The 20972-nt window shown below is 30.4% G+C and overlaps 2 protein-coding genes and 1 long non-coding RNA gene across 3 annotated transcripts; 2 read left to right on the top strand and 1 right to left on the bottom strand.

The window, feature by feature from the left end:
* Positions 1-27: 27 nt before the first annotated feature.
* Positions 28-5175, top strand: LOC103834617 (ubiquinol oxidase 1b, mitochondrial). Its single transcript, XM_009110687.3, has 5 exons — positions 28-382; positions 502-630; positions 1257-1745; positions 1830-3483; positions 4957-5175. Exons 1-4 carry the CDS (start codon positions 86-88, stop codon positions 1887-1889), a joined length of 975 nt encoding a protein of 324 aa, XP_009108935.1. The 5' UTR covers positions 28-85; the 3' UTR covers positions 1890-3483; positions 4957-5175.
* Positions 3181-5187, top strand: LOC103834607 (ubiquitin-like protein 5). Its single transcript, XM_009110679.3, has 2 exons — positions 3181-3483; positions 4957-5187. The coding sequence occupies exon 1, from the start codon at positions 3261-3263 to the stop codon at positions 3480-3482; it is 222 nt and encodes a 73-aa protein (XP_009108927.1). The 5' UTR covers positions 3181-3260; the 3' UTR covers position 3483; positions 4957-5187.
* A 12334-nt stretch (positions 5188-17521) lies between these two features.
* Positions 17522-19963, bottom strand: LOC103834599. Its single transcript, XR_626521.3, has 2 exons — positions 18515-19963; positions 17522-18033 (listed from the first exon to the last, which is right to left on the bottom strand). It is a non-coding gene; the product is annotated as an uncharacterized LOC103834599 (long non-coding RNA).
* Between the last annotated feature and the right edge of the window lie 1009 nt (positions 19964-20972).

Below are 20972 nucleotides of genomic sequence, written 5' to 3'. Positions count from 1 at the left end.
TATCCGTAATTGCTATAAATAAATAAGTTATAAAATTCCAAAAAAAATCAAAACATTTTTGATCAAATTTGACTTAATCTGCACAATGATGATGAGTCGCTACGGAGCCAAGGTAATGGTAACTACTGGACCAAGGCTCTTCTCTTCCAGTGCCGTGTCTCCCAACCATCTTTTGAATTCTAGGGTTCCGGCGAGAGAGTTCAGCAAGATGACATTTGAGAAAAAGAAGAAAACGGAGGATAACCAATGGGAGAAAGGTTCAAGTGGTGGCAAGGGTGATCAAGGGAACAAAGGGGAGCAATTAATCGTTAGCTATTGGGGAGTGAAGCCTATGAAAATCACCAAAGATGATGGAACTGAATGGAAATGGAGCTGCTTTCGGGTATATATTACAAAACAAGAATATGTTTGTTCCGCATTGTTTACTCTTGGTTGGTTTTATTTTGTAATATACTTGTGTGTATGATTCGATTATTTTTTGTGTGGTATAATAATGGTAAGCCATGGGAGACGTATAAAGCAGATCTGACAATAGATTTGAAGAAGCATCATGTTCCATCGACTTTACCGGACAAATTAGCTTACTGGACGGTTAAATCTCTCCGATGGCCTACCGATTTGTTCTTCCAGGTATCATTCCCTATCAACCACGTTTTAGGTTTCTAGTTTTTTTCTACTTTGGTTCTCAGATACTCTGGACCTTAGGTATAGACAGTTCTGGGATGAGATTATTCGTTTAGTACCCTCCATCATGTGAATCATTCAGACTTTAGGTCCATAAGCCATCTCGCCTAACATGTTTGTATGTTTTAGATCAAATTAGAGAGGCGATTACTTACGAAGCTTTGGCACCCTTGCTCCCAAACACTATACCATAGCAGATGGGTTGTTTCTATCATTTCAAACACTATTTTGTTTTAGGGTCTGAATGGTAACATGAAGAATAATTTTGGTGCAGTTTTAATAATAACAAAAACGTGTAAATATATATTTATATGTAAAGATTTTTGATATTGTTAACTAATATGCTTCTATCCATCACCATTTTATGATTTAGTTTGTCTTTTTAGTTTTAATGAAAAAAAATTCATCAATTTTACAAAACAGATACATTTCTTACAACATTTTGCATAAAAAGCAAACCCATGGAATCAAAAAAATATTTATTCATTTCAGTTTATTCCTATTTCATTTACCATTTGGAGCCTTTGTACGTTTGTTTAGACTAATAATCTTTATCAAACGATTCAATGCAGAGGCGGTACGGATGCCGAGCGATGATGTTGGAAACGGTAGCAGCGGTTCCAGGAATGGTCGGAGGAATGTTAGTACACTGCAAATCGCTGAGGCGGTTTGAACAAAGCGGCGGTTGGATCAAAGCACTCCTTGAAGAAGCAGAGAACGAGAGAATGCACTTGATGACATTCATGGAAGTCGCAAAACCCAATTGGTACGAACGTGCCCTCGTGATCGCCGTTCAAGGCGTTTTCTTCAACGCATATTTCCTCGGATACATAATCTCGCCCAAGTTTGCTCACCGTATGGTTGGATACCTTGAGGAAGAAGCAATCCACTCTTACACTGAATTCCTCAAGGAACTTGATAATGGTAACATCGAAAACGTTCCTGCACCAGCCATAGCCATTGATTACTGGAGGCTCCCTGCTGATGCAACGCTTCGTGATGTTGTCATGGTGGTTCGTGCTGATGAAGCACATCACCGTGACGTTAACCATTATGCATCCGTAAGTGTGTTTTTTATTCTCTTGTAATGTTATTGGAAGGAGACAAAAATAATGTGTAACTGATGAATATTGTTTTCTTTGCAGGATATTCATTACCAAGGTCGTGAACTTAAGGAAGCTCCAGCTCCAATTGGATATCATTGAATTTATTTTTATCTTATTGAATAAGAAAAGAGTTTTTTTTTTGTTCTTTAACGCTTTTGAGCTTCGTATTTTTACTATATATAAATATTCAGTCTCCAATTTAGTTTATTCGTTTCTGACGTCTATCTTATTATTTGCGAAGTAAAATTTTGGAATCGAGCTCTCACGTTAAAAGTTAGAGTGGTTAATAACGTTTATATCTTAAATGACTAAAAAGGGATTACAAGTGATTTTAAATGACTTTGTACAAATCATGTATTGAATAACTTCTGATTTGGAAAATAATTTAAATAATTGATTGAATAACAAATTAAGACAACAAAAAAAATAACAAATTAACAAGAGAACTAGATTTTGACCCGCGCTTAAGAAGCGCGGGTTTGAGGTTTTTAATCTTTAATAAATTTTAAATCTAGTATAATTTTTTTTGTTTCACATTATAACTATTGACTTTTAATGTTTTTATTATTCATTATTTTTTATAGTGTGAGATTAAACAATTCATTATTTTTTATAGTGTGAGATTTGTTTGAAATAGATTTAAAGATCATATGTATGTTTTTAATAGTAAAGATATTCATTATTAAAAATATATATTTTAATTATTGAACTGTATTAACCAATATTTTGAAAATCTGATTGGACCGTACGATCGAACCAGTCGGTTTCTGACTCGCTCTTCTAACTGGTTCTGAGTTGTGCTAAAAACCGAATTTGAGTTAAATCAGACCTAGTTCAATATTAAAACCCACTTTTCGCAAATTCAAGTTCAAAAATAAAAAAATGCAAATTTTAATAAGATTTCATCAAAATTTAATATTGTTTTCTACTACATATATAAATAAATTAGTTTTAAAATGGGACATTAATATTTAAAAATATGTACATTAATATTAATCTGTTTGTTATGACTATTTCCTTAAGTTATTTTCTGTATTAAGAAAATAATAATAAAATCTTTAGGTAAAATATCGTTGTTAGCTACAATATCACTTTTTGTACATTAAGGAAATTATGAGTTGATATATGGAATATTACTTTGGCTTAAAAATAGACTGAATTATATGGTGTTAGTCTAACTAATAGGTCCAAACAACCTTGCATAAGTAGATTTTTTAATAGTATAGATTTTAACAAAATCTCCTAAAACTCATTCAATACACCTGCTTGTGTTTATTTGAGACTGGGCCTAGACCCATTTGTAAAAACTGAAACCTTCCCGTTTGGGCCTTTTAATATAAAGATTGACCGACCATAAAAAATCGACTTTTCTCTATATATATATTATTCTGGTCAGATAGAATAAAAATAAAAGTCTGCGTTGATATCGAGAAATCGAGAGGCTAGGGTTTGTGATTCCAAGAGCAAAAGATGATCGAGGTGGTGCTGAACGACCGTCTGGGGAAGAAAGTAAGGGTCAAGTGCAACGAAGATGACACGATCGGCGATCTGAAGAAGCTCGTGGCGGCTCAGACCGGAACGCGAGCGGAGAAGATTCGAATCCAGAAGTGGTACAACATCTACAAGGATCATATCACTCTCAAGGACTACGAGATCCACGACGGCATGGGCCTCGAGCTCTACTACAATTAAGGTTTGTTTAAATCTTTAAATTTTCTGGAAGTCTTAGCGATGTTGTTTGTTAGTTTTGTGTTTCGGGAATCGAATTGAATCAATTCTTGGCTTTTTTTTGTTCTTAGAGCATCTCCAAAAAGGAATTCTATTTTGAAGTTTCCAAAACTTTATATTTGAAGTTTCAATGTGTTCTTCTCCAAAAGTAAAACTTCAAACCTAACTTCAAAATTATTTATATTTTACACTATGATCCTTATGTTTGTCATAGTTGATGTAAATTCATAAAACTTCTATAAATAACTAATACATATATATAAATATTACAGAAATATTAATTAAAAAAAAATCTTACACTAAAATATAAAATTATAAATAAAAGTACATAATTAAATATTAAACTGCAAGCAAATATTACATTATTGCATAAAATTATTTCCATAATGCTCCCATATATGATCAACTATTTCGAAGTAAGAAATGATTCTCTTTATTTTTTATTTGTAGATTACGAGCCAAAAATTGTTGAAACCGGATATCCTCATAATATGTCTGCTGATAGTTTGATATCATCAAACGAAAAAAATCCTTGATCTTTTAAACGAAAGTACAACAAGCAGGAAAAAAGGTCATGAGATGATTGAATTACGACTGCAAAATGAAGCAAAAAAGTTAGCTTTTAAAGAAATAAAAGAGGAAAATAAAATATTGCTAAAAAACTTAGCTTCTATCGATGACGTTAATATTCGTGAATACATTCGATCTGAACAAGAAAGAATCATACGAAAAATGCGTCAAGAGCAACAACAACAATCATCTTCGGTTACACAAAATTTGTTGAACAATATTTTGGAGATTTTGGAGGTTCCGGAGCAAATTTACCAGACTATTAGTGTTGTTATAATATTTAAATTTGAGTAATAATTATGTCTTCATGTGTCTTTTTAATAAGTTTTTATTATGGTTTTTTGGTAATATTCTTGTTGTTTAATTCTAGTTTTAAAATATTATAAATCTTGTTTTAATTTTTTTTATTTAATTTCATGTGTAAAACTTAAGTTTATATAACAAATTTGAAATATTTATGAGATATAAAAGTTTTAAGGATTAAAACAATAAACAAAAAAAATATTTAAGAATTATAAATATGATGTATAATTGTAAGGACTAAAATGCAAATAAAAAGATGAAACTTCAAATTTGAAGTTTTGAAAAGTGAAACTCTATATTTGGAGTTTCACTCTTCAAAACTTCAAATTTGAAGTTTTGAAGTTCCTTTTTGGAGAGCAAAAAACTCTATATTTGGAGTTATAGAGTTTCTTTTGGAGATGCTCTTAGACCGTTGTAGTTTGCGGAATCTCCAAATGTTCTCAGAGTTTCGATTCAATTAGTTTTTATTACTCATGTTAACGCTACAATGGTCTTCTATGACATTGTTGTTGTGTTTTTGATTCTATTTGAATTGATCGTGGTTTGATTGTTTCATTTGGTCAAGGCGAACCGGAGGTGCTGAGCAAAGGAGAGCAAGTGAATGTTGTTGATTTGCACACCACCCCCAATTAAATAAAAAAACAAAAGTATTGTCTGTAAAATTGGCTAATTGGTTTCTGATTATGTATTATGCTTTCGTAAACTAAAATCAAATGTGTGGTAATAAGCTACTCTTTCAACTTTTGTCTACGGTACTTTAAGAAGTCTCTTGGTGTTTTCCCCATCTTTCTGGAAATGCTTTTCTATATTTTGTTCGTTTAGATTAATTATCTATGGTACGTAATTTCGATAGAGTCTCTTTTCCAACTAACTTGCGTTAGTAACTTCATGTGTAGAGGTGTTAACTGGTCTTTCTAGTGTCTATTTTTTGTTCAAACTCTGCATTCATTAATCAGTTTAAGGTCCAGTCTCCAACATTTGAGTTAGAGCTAAAGCTGATTTGTTACAGACGAGGAACATAAACAAAGGAACAAGATTGAAAAGATATCAAACACTATTTCATTGATCTCAGATCGCGACTTTTTAGACTTCAGCAACCCGAACAAGGGTTTTGGGAATCTGCCTTTATAATCAGGAATTCACGTCAGAGGTGGGTTTCGTGCCTTTATCAATGTCCGGTCCAGTTTTAAATAGGCTCAGTAAATTTGAAGATCTACGGCCGAAGAATGCCTGGCCAAGAAAGCCCGACTCGCTGAAATGACAAAATCTGACGATGAAAATGACGAGCTAAAGCCATATTTGACGGAAAGTGTGCTTAATTTTTCAAGATCTTATACCGTTAAATTTATGTATGTCTTGTTGAATAAAAAGTTTTTGTAGTGGGTTTTGGGCTTTCGGCTTTCGGCTACTGGAATTTGTATTTATCTATATTATTAAAGTAGAAATCCTAATAAGATTCTGTCTATATGTTTTTGAGTTATTTACATCGAAATTTGTATGCCACTGTTTTAAATATTATTTTAATTTTTTTTTTAAACACAATCTTATTATAAGTACAATCAAAATCAAGTCTTTATGACCATCACCATTTAAATCCAAACTAATTAAAACTGATGTGTATTTTTTTTTCTAAAATCGGCCAGTAGATATTCTACCCAATCGAATTAAGGTTATCTATGGCTTTCTCATTTCTCTCTACCTGTTAACGAAAATCAATTTATTTATACATAATTAACTTAGAAATATATGGTTTTGGTAGACAAAATTAATTTATGGGTCATCCTCTTCAGTCTTCATTATCATCAGGTAACGTTTCTTACATGTTTTAACCATTCGTTAATGAACGTAAAGCCATATTTACACAAACTTACAATATTCAAGAAATTTCTATTATTATAAATCTATGAGCTTATAGTAACTTTAATCATATTGGTACATTCTTTCAATTTTTCCTTAGAACCAACCTTTCATATTATTGGTCTATATATACTCCTAGATTAAACGGACCAGTTCATTCCAAAATATTATATTCAATACACGATGAACATCATCCGTCTGTTAATTACAAATCTTACTGGTTAGTATGTGGTTCAATCAAAGTTTAAATTTTAAAATCAAATATAAAATGAAAACCTATATAAAATAACCGTGTGATCTAAAGCATTCTACATTTGAGGCAAACTACTCTAATAATCAAGGTTCTAAAAATCGGTCTAGGCGGCGGCAACTCGGTCATATCCAAAATGATTTTTTTTTAAATATGATTTATACTGATTTATATGATTCAAATTGGTTTAAACTGTTCTAAATCGGTTAAAATTGGTTAAAATCAATCTAAAATTTTCTATATATGTTAAATTAAGCAATGATATTATTACAAATCTATAAATTTGTCTACCTTCTTCTATTTTGTATATCTAATTTTGATAATTCATCACAATAATAATTTTATAATTAAACTTAAAAACTAAAATGTCATATAAATGTATAAAATACATAAAATAAATCAATTATTTTCTATCGCCTCGGCCTCACCTAGGCCCTGAATAATCCGCCTAGTCGCTAGTCCTCTATAAAGCGCCTAATTACCGCCTAGCGATTTTTAGAACATTGCTAATAATTATGGGAATATTCTTTACACAAATGATGCCAACAATCACGAAATATTTAATAGAAAAATCATTTTACAGTTAAAAGGGAAAGTATTTACAACGAATCAGTTTGAATCTACAACACGTTGCATATAGTTAATTAACTATTTGTACCATATTCAACAAATCTAATATAGGTTTATTGAAGAGTTTAAAAAGTATAATAAAAATCTAATATAGGTTTTACAAATAGTTAATTGAATAACAAATTTATATTAGGTTTTACAGAGTATAATAGTTTAAAGAGTATAATAAAAATCTATATTAAAAAGCCCAAATGGAAAAGAGTTTTATAAATATGTTATTATACTATTAAACAAATTTTTATTATACTCTTTAAACTATATAGATTTAGTATACTATTTGTAAAACCTATATTAGGTTTATTCAATTAACAAATCTATATTAAAAAGCCCAAATGGAAAAGGTTTCAGTTTTTACAAATGGGTCTAGGCCCATTCTCAAATAAAGATAAAGGAGGTGTATTGAAGAGTTTTAGGAGATTTTGGAATTTTGTTAAATTTCTTGTTAAATTGTTATTCAATCAATGATTTCAGTTTAATTTTAAATCAAATATTATTCATTATAGGATTTGTAAAAATTCATTCAAACTCATTTGCAATCTTATGTTATTCAATTAACTATTTGTACCATATTCAACAAATCTAATATGGTACATTATTGGAAAACCTACAATATTGGATACTCTAAGCATATATTACAATATTATTTATCATATTAACAAAATAGATTAAAGAAAATCTAATAACTTAAAATTTATCTTAATCCCTTAAATATTAATCGATAATCATTCAAAAAGTTGTAATCTTAAGTTTGTATAAATTAAAAAGAGACTATGCTTAGGTGTCACGTAATTAGGATGTCAATTCAGCTTATGTGGCAGCTTAAAAATCAATTGAAAAAACGTTGGTCTAAATTCAATTACTAGAAAACATTATATTAACCCAAAATATAAGAAGCGTGTATTATTTCCTTAAATAAAAGCTACGAAATTACCTAATATGATTAACATATATATACAAATTAATAACTATAATAATTAAGATTTGATAACAGTTTATGTATCCATTTTCATTTTTGTTTAATTTTATATTATTAAAAAAAAATTAACAATCACATTAACCATATAATAAAAATTATATTTTTCTTATATGTTGTATTTTGATTTTTTTTTAAATAACTTTAAATTTTAAAAACGAGGAAACTTTATATGTTATATTTTTATTTTTAAAACGACTTTAAATAACAAAAATGAGGAAACCTTATATGTTATATTTTTCTTATATGATAGATTTTTTCTTATATGTTATATTTTAAATTGTTTAAAACGACTTTAAATTATAAAAATGTAAGTATTCCTTAAGCATACGATTAAAAGCATTAAAAAGACATGTATCAATTCAATGGTTGATCTGAAACCTTTTAAAACTATATGGAAGATAAATGTCAAAATAACTCAACTGTGGAAACAATACTGTTCACATTTTTTCAAAAATGTGTTCGGTGGAAAAAGATAAAGTATTTGTGTCATACTTTGTTTAATTTCTAATCTGATCAATCCATGATATATTAATAAAAATTGATCCAGTCCATCGGAAAGAAATTATATAATAACAAAAAATATTGTATATGTATAAATAAAATGATCAAATAAATTAAAAATTGTTGGTAATATATACAAATAAACTCACATTCCGCAAGACGCATGTCTTATCCTAGTTAAAGTTTATTCATAAAACCTAAAATGAAAACAGTTTTTTTAATGTGTTTAAAATGTTTTTGACTAAGAAAAACATATCTCATTCTTCTTCATAAATTAAAATCAAAAGTTAAATCTTCTCATCTATTATCTATAGCACAAGTAAATATTTTTTACACTGATAAAAAAATATTAAGGAAAAGTAAAAATAACTATAACGTTATTCACACAATTTTGAGTGAAAATAATATAAAAATAATATAAAAATAAATTTAAAAATAAATTTAAAAATAAATTTAAAAATAAATTTAAAAATTAAAAGATTTAATATTTAAAATATATTATGTTATCCAAAATATATTTTACATCGATCATAATAGTTTTGAAATAATATAAATCTTTGTATTTAGGTTTATGTATATATAAAGGTTTTCAAGTTTATTTTAATAAAATATATTTTATTAGAGTAAACAAATTATTGTACACAAAAAATTAATATTTAATTAAATATTAAAAAGTTAAAAAAAAAGTTTGATGGTTTTTTAATTGATAATATATTTATTTACATTTTTTTGTAAAATTATTAGGTCCACACTAATCCACCCAGTTGTTAATTATGCGAGAAAAGTTGCTATTAATTTTTCCACATTCATGTGACATTAATCTTAACCGCTATTTTCAAAGATTTACCGTAAATTTTAATTTATAATGCAAAGGTAATAATAAATATTTTTTAATATTATTGGCAAAAGTTAGGACATTTTAAATTGCATACTATACTCTTTAGTCTTTACACATGAAAATATAAAAACAGAAAACTCGATGGATCTTTTATTTAGGATATGAGTCTTTATTTTCTTCTTTCCGGCCCACAAACCTTTCGAACATAAAGTAAAAAGGTTTCTTATTATAAAACCATCAATTATGAAAGAACCTTTCGAGATGATGATTGGTTAGATTGTAACTATGAAAGCTTTACTGTAGAATTTAGGCTGTATGATTTTTATTTAGCTTTAAGTGATATATTTTTAAAATTGATTGCTACAGCAATATATTTCCTACTACCAAAAAATGGGACTTTAGAAAATAAAGTTTTTACAGCTATTTTTTTTTTATTTTTTGCTATAGCTTTAAAAACAAGATAAAGCATGATTGGTAATTTAAAAAATATAAATTAATATTAAAACTAAAATCAACTCCTACAATCCAACCAATCACCCCCCAAATATATCAAAACGCCTCTCTCTAATAGCACCGAATTAATAATCAATAGATGTGTAAAATAAAAATATCTATCATGGCTCTTCTTTTGATCTAATAACATATCTATTAGATTTATATCCGTGCTTCAAAAGCGCCAGTTTTCTTTGGATTGTAAATAAAAATTGTAAATTAGTATTTTGAAATTATTGTACATTATTATGTTACAAAATCATATTATATCGAAGAAGATAAATTATTTTAAATTATATAATTTATTAATTAGTTTATTTATAAAAATATCTATCATGGCTCTTCTTTTGATCTAAATAACCTATCTATTATGGAGTAGTTTAGGTCAAAATAATAGCAATTTCAATTACCAATAAACTTAATTAGTAGTATTATTGAACAAATAAATAAAAAATTATTCATATCTAACACCAATGTTGGTATAAAAATATTTTGAATTTTCTGTATCTAAATATATTCAAGGGAATTTGCGATAGATATACAAACTATAAGGCAATATTAGGTAAACGGATATAGAGACTGTACATTTTTTATTAATACAAATATGCCCCTATATTAAAAAAAGGTGGAATACGGATACAACCGGTACCCTATCTACTCTAACACTAACATTTTGTCTCTCTCCTTGTGATAAATATTTTATTTTCTTTTTCTTCATCTCTCTGAATCATTCTCTCGAATGCTGCCAATTTTTGAAAGAGTTCCGAGTCTCTTTCGTTTCTCAATTATCTTCTCCATCATCTTCGCCAGCTCTCCATTAACCGGTTTGACCGCAATACACAAACTTCCACCGGTTTAAAGATAAAGAAACGACGGTGAGTTCCGTCGATATCTCTGTATTTTATTGTCTTTTTTACACAACTGTGTTTGATCAATACAAGATCTTTAACGGTAAATCTTTATGTGTTTTTGATCGGTTTATGGTATAATCTCATGCTTTGATTAGGCCCCACAATGGTGATTAATTAGCATCTAATAGCTTTTTTAATTCGTTGATTATATAAACGCAGCGTTTTGCACGAACAAGACACAAGCTCGTGTTCTTGATCTGTTTATGGTATAATCCACCGCTTTGTCCAGGCCTGAAAATGATGTTCAATTAGCATCTAATAGCTTTTTAATCTCTTTATTTCTAGATTGTTAAAACGACAACTTCTTGTTCTTGATCTGTTTATGGTATAATCTCATGCTTTGATTAGACATGACAATGATGATTAATTAGCATCTAATAGCTTTTTAATTTCTTTATTTACAGATTGTAAGAAACAGCAGCTTTTTGGAAGATATTCGAACAAGACGCAAAGCTGTTTAGCTTCTGGTCTACATGGTAATAAGATCTTGTGCGAATATCCTCGACGGGATATAAATTTTCATAGTCATCTTACAATTGACAAGTTAAACATATATGTTGATTCATCTTTTTTGATAGATAATATTAATTGAAGATGGATACTAAAAATATTCAGTTATTTAAATAATAGTACCATTTGTTCGAAGAGTGATTTACACTGCAGGGCAGTTTACAAGTTTCAATATCACAATAAGGCAATTATTGCTACTTGGACAGTTTCTGAGTGAAATGTCTTAACTTGTCCCTGAAAAAGGTGTAACTGGTGGGGTAAAATTGGAAAAGGGTTTTTAGTTTTCTGGTTACGTTTTTAAATTTTAAAATGAGTGAGTGGACCTAATGAAAGAGAATTTAGGAATTACCAAGCGTATGAAAAAATATTGTATTTTGAATTTCTAACTTTTGTTGGAGGAATTTGAATCTTTAGAAAATAGTTGCTTACAATTTTTTTTAGGTTGGAGGATGAAACAACAGAGATAGAGGACGTGATAGAGAGCTATCGGAGAAACTAATTTTTATATATATATTTTTTTTGGTTTTGGGTTCTAATCTATTAATCTATATAATATGTATAAGTTCTAGAGGTAAAACACAAAAACAATGAAAATTGCATGATAAAAATCAATGGCGGTTGTGAGTTATATTTGCAGGAAACACAGAAAATCCTAATAGGAAGAAGATGAAGTTATTACAAAATTGCCACTCATTAAAAAAAATAATTGATGACCACGCGGATGTGTACATAATGCTAGTGTACACATGTTCCTGTACAAGGATACATTGGATGACTACGTAGATGTGTACATAATGTTAGTGTACGCATGTATATGTGCACATAATGTTAGTGTACGCGTGTACATAATGTTTGTTTTTGTAAATATAAAGATAAGGAAGTGTGGTTTACGTGAATTAAACAACATGATTATATATGTACATGTGTACATATTTACATGTGCACAAACACAACACATATATATCTTTTACATGTGTACATTGTATATTACTAAGGCAATGTTCATAAAATTGTGTATTCTCACTAAAATCTTAAAATCATGTTTTAATTCTTTAATGCCCTGAAAAATAAATTAACTGAACTAAAATCAAAACCAAAAATCATAAGATATGAATAAAACACAAATCATGTGAAATATTAAGAATCAAAAATATACATATGAAAGTAGTTTTGTGTTATTCAACATACGTTTGAAGACACGTCAAGATTTACAAATGCATCAGTGTTGTGTTTAGAAAACGTACAAATGAACCAAAGTCATGTGGATACCTATCGATGTACACATGGACATTATCAGACAAAATGAACACATGTACACTATAATATATATGTACACATAGACATCCTACTAAACATTGGATGGTTAAGAAACCGTTAATTATGGCCTGTAGAAGAATTCATTAATGAGTCTTGTTTAGATGGTTAAGAAAACCGTTAACTATGGCCGGTAGAAGAATTCACTAAGGTTATAATCCATGTGAATGTAACATCTTTTTTTTACTCGCGTTCGAGATCGTGACACAATCACTTCACGCTGGAGAGATTTACCATTGTTTTTTTTTGAAAGGGATTTACCATTGTTGCTTAAGCTTTCTCTCTCCTATGATAGTTTAGACGATGGCTGAGATTTATAGAAGAGCTCGATTTAAGCGGAAGAAACGCAGAGGTGAAGATTATGAAGAAGATGGCGACGGAGCTTCGACGGTGGATTCAAAACGGTAAGTACCAGAAATTAAAAGTGACTTGAAAATCTCCAGATCTATCTTTGAAATAGCACTTTGCATTTCTTTAGTGGAAATTAAAACCAAATGGTTCACGACCAGAGAAAATAAGAATAAAACTATGAAAAAGATAAAACTTTGATTTGGAACGTTGTTGGTCTGATTCTTATTAATTCCTAAGAAGTCAAGCTATGTGGTAATTGTTGACATTTTTGTCTGTTTTTTTTACTACATATGACATTTTTGTCTGTTTTTTTTGCAGAAGCAGAGAGAGAGAGAGAGAGAGAGAGAGAGAGAGAGAGAGAGAGAACAAAAAGTGGTTGTGACCATAGTTTCCTTTTGGCTAATAAAAGAAAATAACAATATTTAGTTAACTTATTTAGTTAGGAGTTTTAGTTAGTGTATAGATATAAATTGGGTTTGGTTAGAAAAAACTGCTCTAGTAGCAAGAACTGTCTAATAGTGTTATAAAAATCTTAAAACTGTCATTCAATGTAATTGTTTCTTGTTCGAAATCGGTGACATAGAAGTGTTTATGGGAGAACAGTGGTTCAGCTTACTGCACACACCAACCTTTTGAAAATATATGCACACTATTCCTCTTTTAAAATATTATTGAAATACCCGGTAGAGACGCATGACAACAAATATTGTGACGTATATGTCCAAATGTTCACTCGATTTTTAACCTGTCACTTATCAAACTTAAAAGAAAAAAACTCATAAGCCGGTTGAGGGGAAGAAGTAATAGGTAGTAATGTTAGATTGTCTCTAGGCCAAGTTCGTCATTTTAGGTCTCTATTCCTACATGTTCGCAAATTATTAAAAACAAAGCACACTTCTCTAATTTCCAATCTTATTTTGTATATTCACCAAATTGACCCTATATTCAAACTATATGTATAACAAATAAATTTAAATACATCACAATCAGTTGCCTACCCTCTATCTATCAATTGTTTTCTAATACAAATTATTGTTTTATACTTCAAAGATTAATCTAGTTTCATAGTATAAACTATTATTATTTGCTGCAATGTGTACCTCCTACATTTTCTAGATTTGAACCGATAATATGGAGGAAAGAGTCATGGTGCCATGTTCGCCGTATATTATTTAAACGCCTCTATCGCTATGAATATCCAATAATTTTTTTTCTTTTTGGTAAAATATCCAATAAATTTTTAAACAACCATAACGATTTAATTATCAATATAAGTATATAAGAATACAATAATCTCTCCATTATCGATATACCTTAGTGCGTTAATGAAGGGATTTTACATATGTCAAAGTATTTTCGGATACGACAAAAGCATAGTAAACTTTGCTTCTCATAATTTTCGTATACTATATTCGTATTTGAGATATAAGGAATCCACAGAAAAGTCATTTGGTGGGACTCCATACTCTGACGTGGCATTGTCAGTGTTTATAATTTTATTATCTTAAGAATTTACATGACCGCTCATCAACGAGATAACGTAATCCCACCGCTTTCATCCAGCCATGTAAGCAGTTAACGCGGCTGTCACGCATACCATCCTTGAAAAGCCGTGAGGTTAGCTTTTCTCTTTTTAAATCTGTCCTTGATAGTATTTATATCTAGAGTTATTAACACAAATGGACACTTTATGTGTTTTTATTACAGCATAGAACACATAGTGCCTCTGTTCGAAACTACGCTAGGCGTTAGTCAGGCGCTCGGACAAGGCCTAGCGCCTAATAAATAAATCGGGAAGTAAGCGGAAATTAATCGGCGATTTGTTTTCAGTTTATATATTATATTATGTACGTAAAATACAAAAAGTATGTGTGGTCTGGTGGTTTTGATATTGTTTGGCTTCTTCCCAATCCGGGTTCGACTCTCTAGAGTCTCAGTTTTTCCATTTTCGATATTTTTTTTAAAATGAGTGGCATTCATGTAAATAAGTCATCGTTCTCCTCAAAACATTATTAGGGCTTCGGGGTCTCTGAAACAATTTTTTTGCAGCCACCATAGTTTTTTTTGCATAATCTTTAAATCTTTTGGATTTTAACTGCAGTTTTGCACTTTAATCTTTTAGATTTATCACATATAACCCATATAACTGATTCTCGACTTCAGATTAACAAAAAAACTCAACTTTTTGTACCACACCGCCTAATCTTCCGCATACAGCCAAATCGCCGCGCCTGGAGACCCCCGACCGTTTAATCGCCGGATAGTCGCCTGCGGCGGCCGCGTTTTCGAACAGAGCATAGTGCTATTGAGACACTTTTAAGTGGTTAAAGACCTATTTCTCCTCCCAAAAGCGAAACCAGATATGGGCATTTCAGTAAAAGCATATTTTTGTTCTGGTTAGATTGGTTAGTGGCTTTGAATTTTGAAAAAAATCAGGGTTGTGGTGATGGTCTCGAGAAGAAGTTTAATTTGTTTAATAAACAAACTTGGGTCCCCTAAAAAATTAGTTTCCATTATTTTTCATTTCTCTTTCATAAACTGAAAGTGCGTTTCCGGGAGAGAAATCGACGGACGAAGTTGCTGACGTCCGACGATTTAATGGAGGATTCATGCGAATCAAACAATGACGGCAAGAAGCGAGCAGGAAAAGAGAAATCTGATAGAGAGTTTTAATATGTTTCCATATTGGCTCAGATTTAGGGTTTCTCCTGCTCATTCCACGCTGCATCGTCCCCTCCGTCGTGCTCTGCAAGCCGTGAACCGCTCTTCTGTTATCACCAGAAGCCGCGACCTCAGAGCCTCTCTCTTCAGCATGAAATCAAGCCACGATCTCTTCATCTCCGCCGCGATTCTGAATAGCAATATACCATTTCAGATTGACTCCATGCTTTTTAATTGTTCAGCCTAGACCTTCACACAAAAATTGGATGATTTAAGATGAAACAATGGTTGACGGCGGTGGAATTTTGCAGAAACCCTAAAGCAAGTCATGAAGGAGAAGATGAGTTGATTACAACTTTGCCATCAATGAAAAAAAAAGTAAAAAAAAATGATTAATGTGAATTGTAAGATTAATGACGATTTGCATAAAAGTAATTAGATATTAATGAAAATCAAGATTTACGAAAGATCACACAAAAGGTAGAACAGGAAAATGTGAACATATGTACATGTATATATGTGTACAACAATTACTTGTGTATATATGTACACATGTACAGATGTTCACATGTGTACAACGATTAGTTGTGTATATGTTACATATGTACACAATGGTAGACTAGTAGTTTAGTTTCTCCTCTAAGTAAACATATGTACACGATGGTGAACTTGTAATTTAGGCAACATAATCTTGATAAGAAATGGTTAAGCTTAACTTTAATTCATCATTCAGCTTAACTGGTTAAGAATGTTGCATATCAAAGGTTTTATATTTCTGCATTTCATATTAGATGTAATAACTAGTTAAGAATGTTGGTCGCTCTTATTTTGTTGTCTTTGGTTTTGAAACAAGACTTACCAAATGTGACCTTTAACCTTTTGAATTTGCACCAAAAGTTGAAAGTATGTACTCCTGCCCCGATTAGATGTCAAGAACGACCAAGAGATATGTAGTTTTGGGTTCTGGTTGTAACAGAATAGATGTGTGCATGGTGGACTTGTGTACACATTAAAATATTGTATACATGGATACTAACGATAGTGTACATCATGTTCATGTTTTCTTTTACAGTTACTTGTACACATGGATACTAATGAGTAATGACATGTAAATGAGTCTCTTAGATAGTTATTTAACTTTTTTTAAAAATTCATTAATATAAGAATTACTGACAAAAACTCAAAAATAAAGTGTAAAAAATGAAAGCATACATGTATTCTATACAACAATAAATAGAAAAACTTGACATCTACAAAGAAAAATAAAACGTTTACGTAGATAAGCAAACAAACAAAGAAAAACCATCTTTTGTAGGCTTGGTAAAATATGAAAAATTAAAATGATGTCCATGTGTACCTGAAATTTAGTGTACATGTTCGTGTGGACATATGACAAACTCAAGATAATTGTGTAAACTATTTTTTAACATGTTATTAACTCTGTTTAAATTTCAGTAATATAATAGTTACTGACAAAAACTCAAATTATATGTATAAAACAGAGGAAAAGAACATGTGTTATGTACAAAAATAAATAGAATAACTTAAATCTATGAAACCAATTAAAAACATTTACATACACAAGCAAGCAAACAAACATATTTGTGAAAGAAAAACCATTTTTGGCAGGCATGATATGACATAAAATCATATTTTGGATACGAGATAAAACATGTGCATGATGAAATGGCATATAAAACCATCGAATAACATATAAAACTATCTTTTACAGGTTTATGATATCCATGGTTAAATATGTACACCTTATATGATGTCTATGTGTACCTGAAAGTTATATTTGTACATGCGTACATGTGTGGACATATGAAAAACTCAAGATAATTGTGTAAACTTCAGTAAAATAATAGTTACTAACAACTCAAATTTCATGTGTACAAAAATGGAAAAAACATGTGTTGTGTACAACAATAAATAACTATAGCAACTTATAATTTATGAAGCAAATTGGAAACTTTTACATAGACAAGCAAACAAAACAAATAAAATATGAAAGAAAAATCTTTGTAGAATATATGTGACTTGAGAAATCTTTGTTTCCATAAATATCCAAATCTGAGATTTCATCGGCTTCATAAGGTGTGTCCTCAAAGAGATAGGGGATCTCAAGTTACTGATATCAGAAGGTTCCTAGTAATTGGGGCATTGTTGTACATGGGCTAAGGTGTACAAATGGATGGGGAAGCTTGTCCCTAGAGTGAATGTACATGTGGATACTCTTGTTGATGGACATCAGCAAGTTTGGTGGGATGAGAAATTCCTGCTTTCAGTGAATGGAGAGTTCACCGGACGTGAAAGCTAAACAATCCACCTTTAATTTGATGTAGATTATACTGTATAATCAAAATCAAATGAATGCCTTAGCATAATATGACCAATTTCATTATCAATGGCAACTAGCACTTTACTCAAACTACATAAATACTCCAAAACTGAAATTAATCATCTATTCTCATACACTCTTCTCAGGAGAATATGGACATATTTTTAGTGTAAAAGGATCAAGCAATTACAAGATAAAACATAATAAAACTACTGTATAGAGGCCAAGTTTTCAAAATACAAAGCATAATCAAACACTTGTATAAGATACATAAATTATCTTGTGAGGCCAAAACATCAAAACTGAAAGTTAACAAAATTTTAAGTAAAACGACCAAACAAAAGAACAAGGAATTGATTTAACTTTCAACGTTGTTTCACAAGTCAAATAACCAAACACATAATGGGCACTACTGTATCCTACCAAACCAAAGAGAACAACTTGAAATCTAAGACGTAATTATGAACATTTACAACTCTCGAACTTTGTACCTGTCACAATTCTCGAGCCTTGTTATAGTCGGGAGACAGCTTCTCCGCCGTTGTCTGCATCAGCTTCGTCTGCCTCGTCGTCACCAGTCATCGTCACCATCATCGAGGGTTTAAGAGGAAAATATGTTGTTGAGATAAAATATAAATGAATCTGAAAGGATACAAAGTTTTCTGATAATGACTGTTTTGAGATTTGCTTTGTTTCTATCTTGAAATTTTAGTCTGTAAAATCCTTTCAGATGTGGAGGAAGAGAGTGAAAACTATTTGTGGTTGGTAGAAGATGCAATCTGAGCCATCAATTTTGGTTGGATATCAAATGATCTAATGGTTAGATTTATATGGCAGATATATGTCATATCACATTTTTGTCTGATGAATCTAGTCCCTTCAATCTAAATAAAATCAATGGCCAAGAATACAGCCCGCCAAAACGAAAAACATTGATTTTTTAGTTAGTGAAATAGTCATTACAATCAAACTAGATAGGTTAAGAATCAGCTGATGTTTAAGAAAAAGTGTCCTTGTAGATAGAAGTGTCCCAGCATGTAATATAAAGATGAAATGTGCTTTAAAGTGTAAATCTTCTTATATCTACGGAGAGATATGAGAATATTACAGTGAAAGACAGTTTTAAGTTTTTTATAACAGAATAAGACACTTTGTTATACCAAGGTAGTTTTTCCTAACATCTTCCTTTTAAGCTAATCAAAGTAGTTCTCTTCCAACTAATATTCTGACCAACAAAACTAATGTTTTCACGGGAACCAACCTACACCACTCATCTAACACCCATCTCAACGGTTCAGTTTATTTCTCAGATTTATGACAAAACTTATATATGTTTCATATCTCAATCGTTAGATCTTCATACCTTTTATATGGACTACTCAGATCTGCTCAAGTATTCATCTTCTTTATCTCACTTTTTACACTTCTGTTTTTTTTTCACAGATCTGTCAAGTTAAGAGATTAAGCTGCTATTATCTTGAAAGGTTGATGCATGGCGAATAAGAGCTATGGCATTTTGGTTATAAATTGTCAAACTCAAAAATTATGAAAAAACTTGTTTTTGCTTTGTTTTGGATCTAATTGGTTAATTACTATAATATTTTTAAGTTCTAGATGTAAAAACGCAAAAAAAAAAAGATTGCACGAAGAAAATCAATGGCGGCTCTGAGATTTAGTTGCAGAAACGCAGGATACCCTAATAGGAAAATGATGATCAAATTACAAAATTGCCACTCATTTAAAAATAGCAAAATGTGTACAATTATATGTGTACATGTGTACATCTTCACAAGTGTACACTCTGTATTATTAAAACAATGTACACTCTTCACATGTGTACATTATCAATTATTAAAGCAAAAAACAAAATTTACATGTGTACAATTATATGTGTGCATGTGTACGCCTTCACAGGCATACACTCTTTATTATTAAAACAATGTACCATGTATATAAGAAAGAAACTGATAAGAAAACAAGTGACTCGTAAACCTCTTTCCTTCTTCCATGAGCGTCTGAAACCCCTCGTCATCACCAGCTCATTCCAAAGTGATCCACCACAGAAATTGATAATATTCGTATAATACATCATTGGAACTATTGGAAAACGCAAACTAAATGTTAGGCACAAATGTTTGATAAAAACTCTGGTCCACCATGATTATCAATAAGAATATTGCATGGGAATTTCAAAGCTTGAGATGCATCGTTTCAAAATAATTGTTACATTCACATGGACTATAGCCTTAGTGAATTCTTCTACCGACCATAGTTAACGGTTTTCTTAACCATCTAAACAAGACTCATTAATGAATTCTTCTACCGGCCATAATTAACGGTTTCTTAACCATCCAATGTTTAGTAGGATGTCTATGTGTACATATATGTTATAGTGTACATGTGTTCATTTTGTCTGATAATGTCCATGTGTACATCTATAGGTATCCACATGACTTTGGTTCATTTGTACGCTTTCTAAACACAACACTGATGCATTTGTAAATCTGGACGTGTCTTCGAACGTATGTTGAATAACACAAAACTAATTTTGTATGTATATTTTTGATTCTTAGTATTTCACATGATTTTGTGTTTTATTCATATCTTATGATTTTTGGTTTTGATTTTAGTTCAATTAATTTATTTTTCAGGGCATTAAAGAATTAAAACATGATTTTTAGATTTTAGTGAGAATACACAATTTTATGAACATTGCCTTAGTAATATACAATGTACACATGTAAAAGATATATACGTTGTTTGTTTGTACACGTGTAAATATGTACACATGTACATATATAATCATGTTGTTTAATTCACGTAAACCACACTTCCTTGTCTTTATATTTACAAAGACAAACATTATGTAGATGCGTACACTAACATTATGTGCACATATACATGCGTACACTAACATTATGTACACATCTACGTGGTCATCCAATGTAC

Source organism: Brassica rapa, chromosome A01 (genome assembly GCF_000309985.2).
Source record: "Brassica rapa cultivar Chiifu-401-42 chromosome A01, CAAS_Brap_v3.01, whole genome shotgun sequence".
In the NCBI taxonomy this organism is placed as follows: Eukaryota; Viridiplantae; Streptophyta; class Magnoliopsida; order Brassicales; family Brassicaceae; genus Brassica; species Brassica rapa.
The sequence above is the reverse complement of the archived record's forward strand: the minus strand, read 5'-3'. Positions and strand labels throughout refer to the sequence as shown.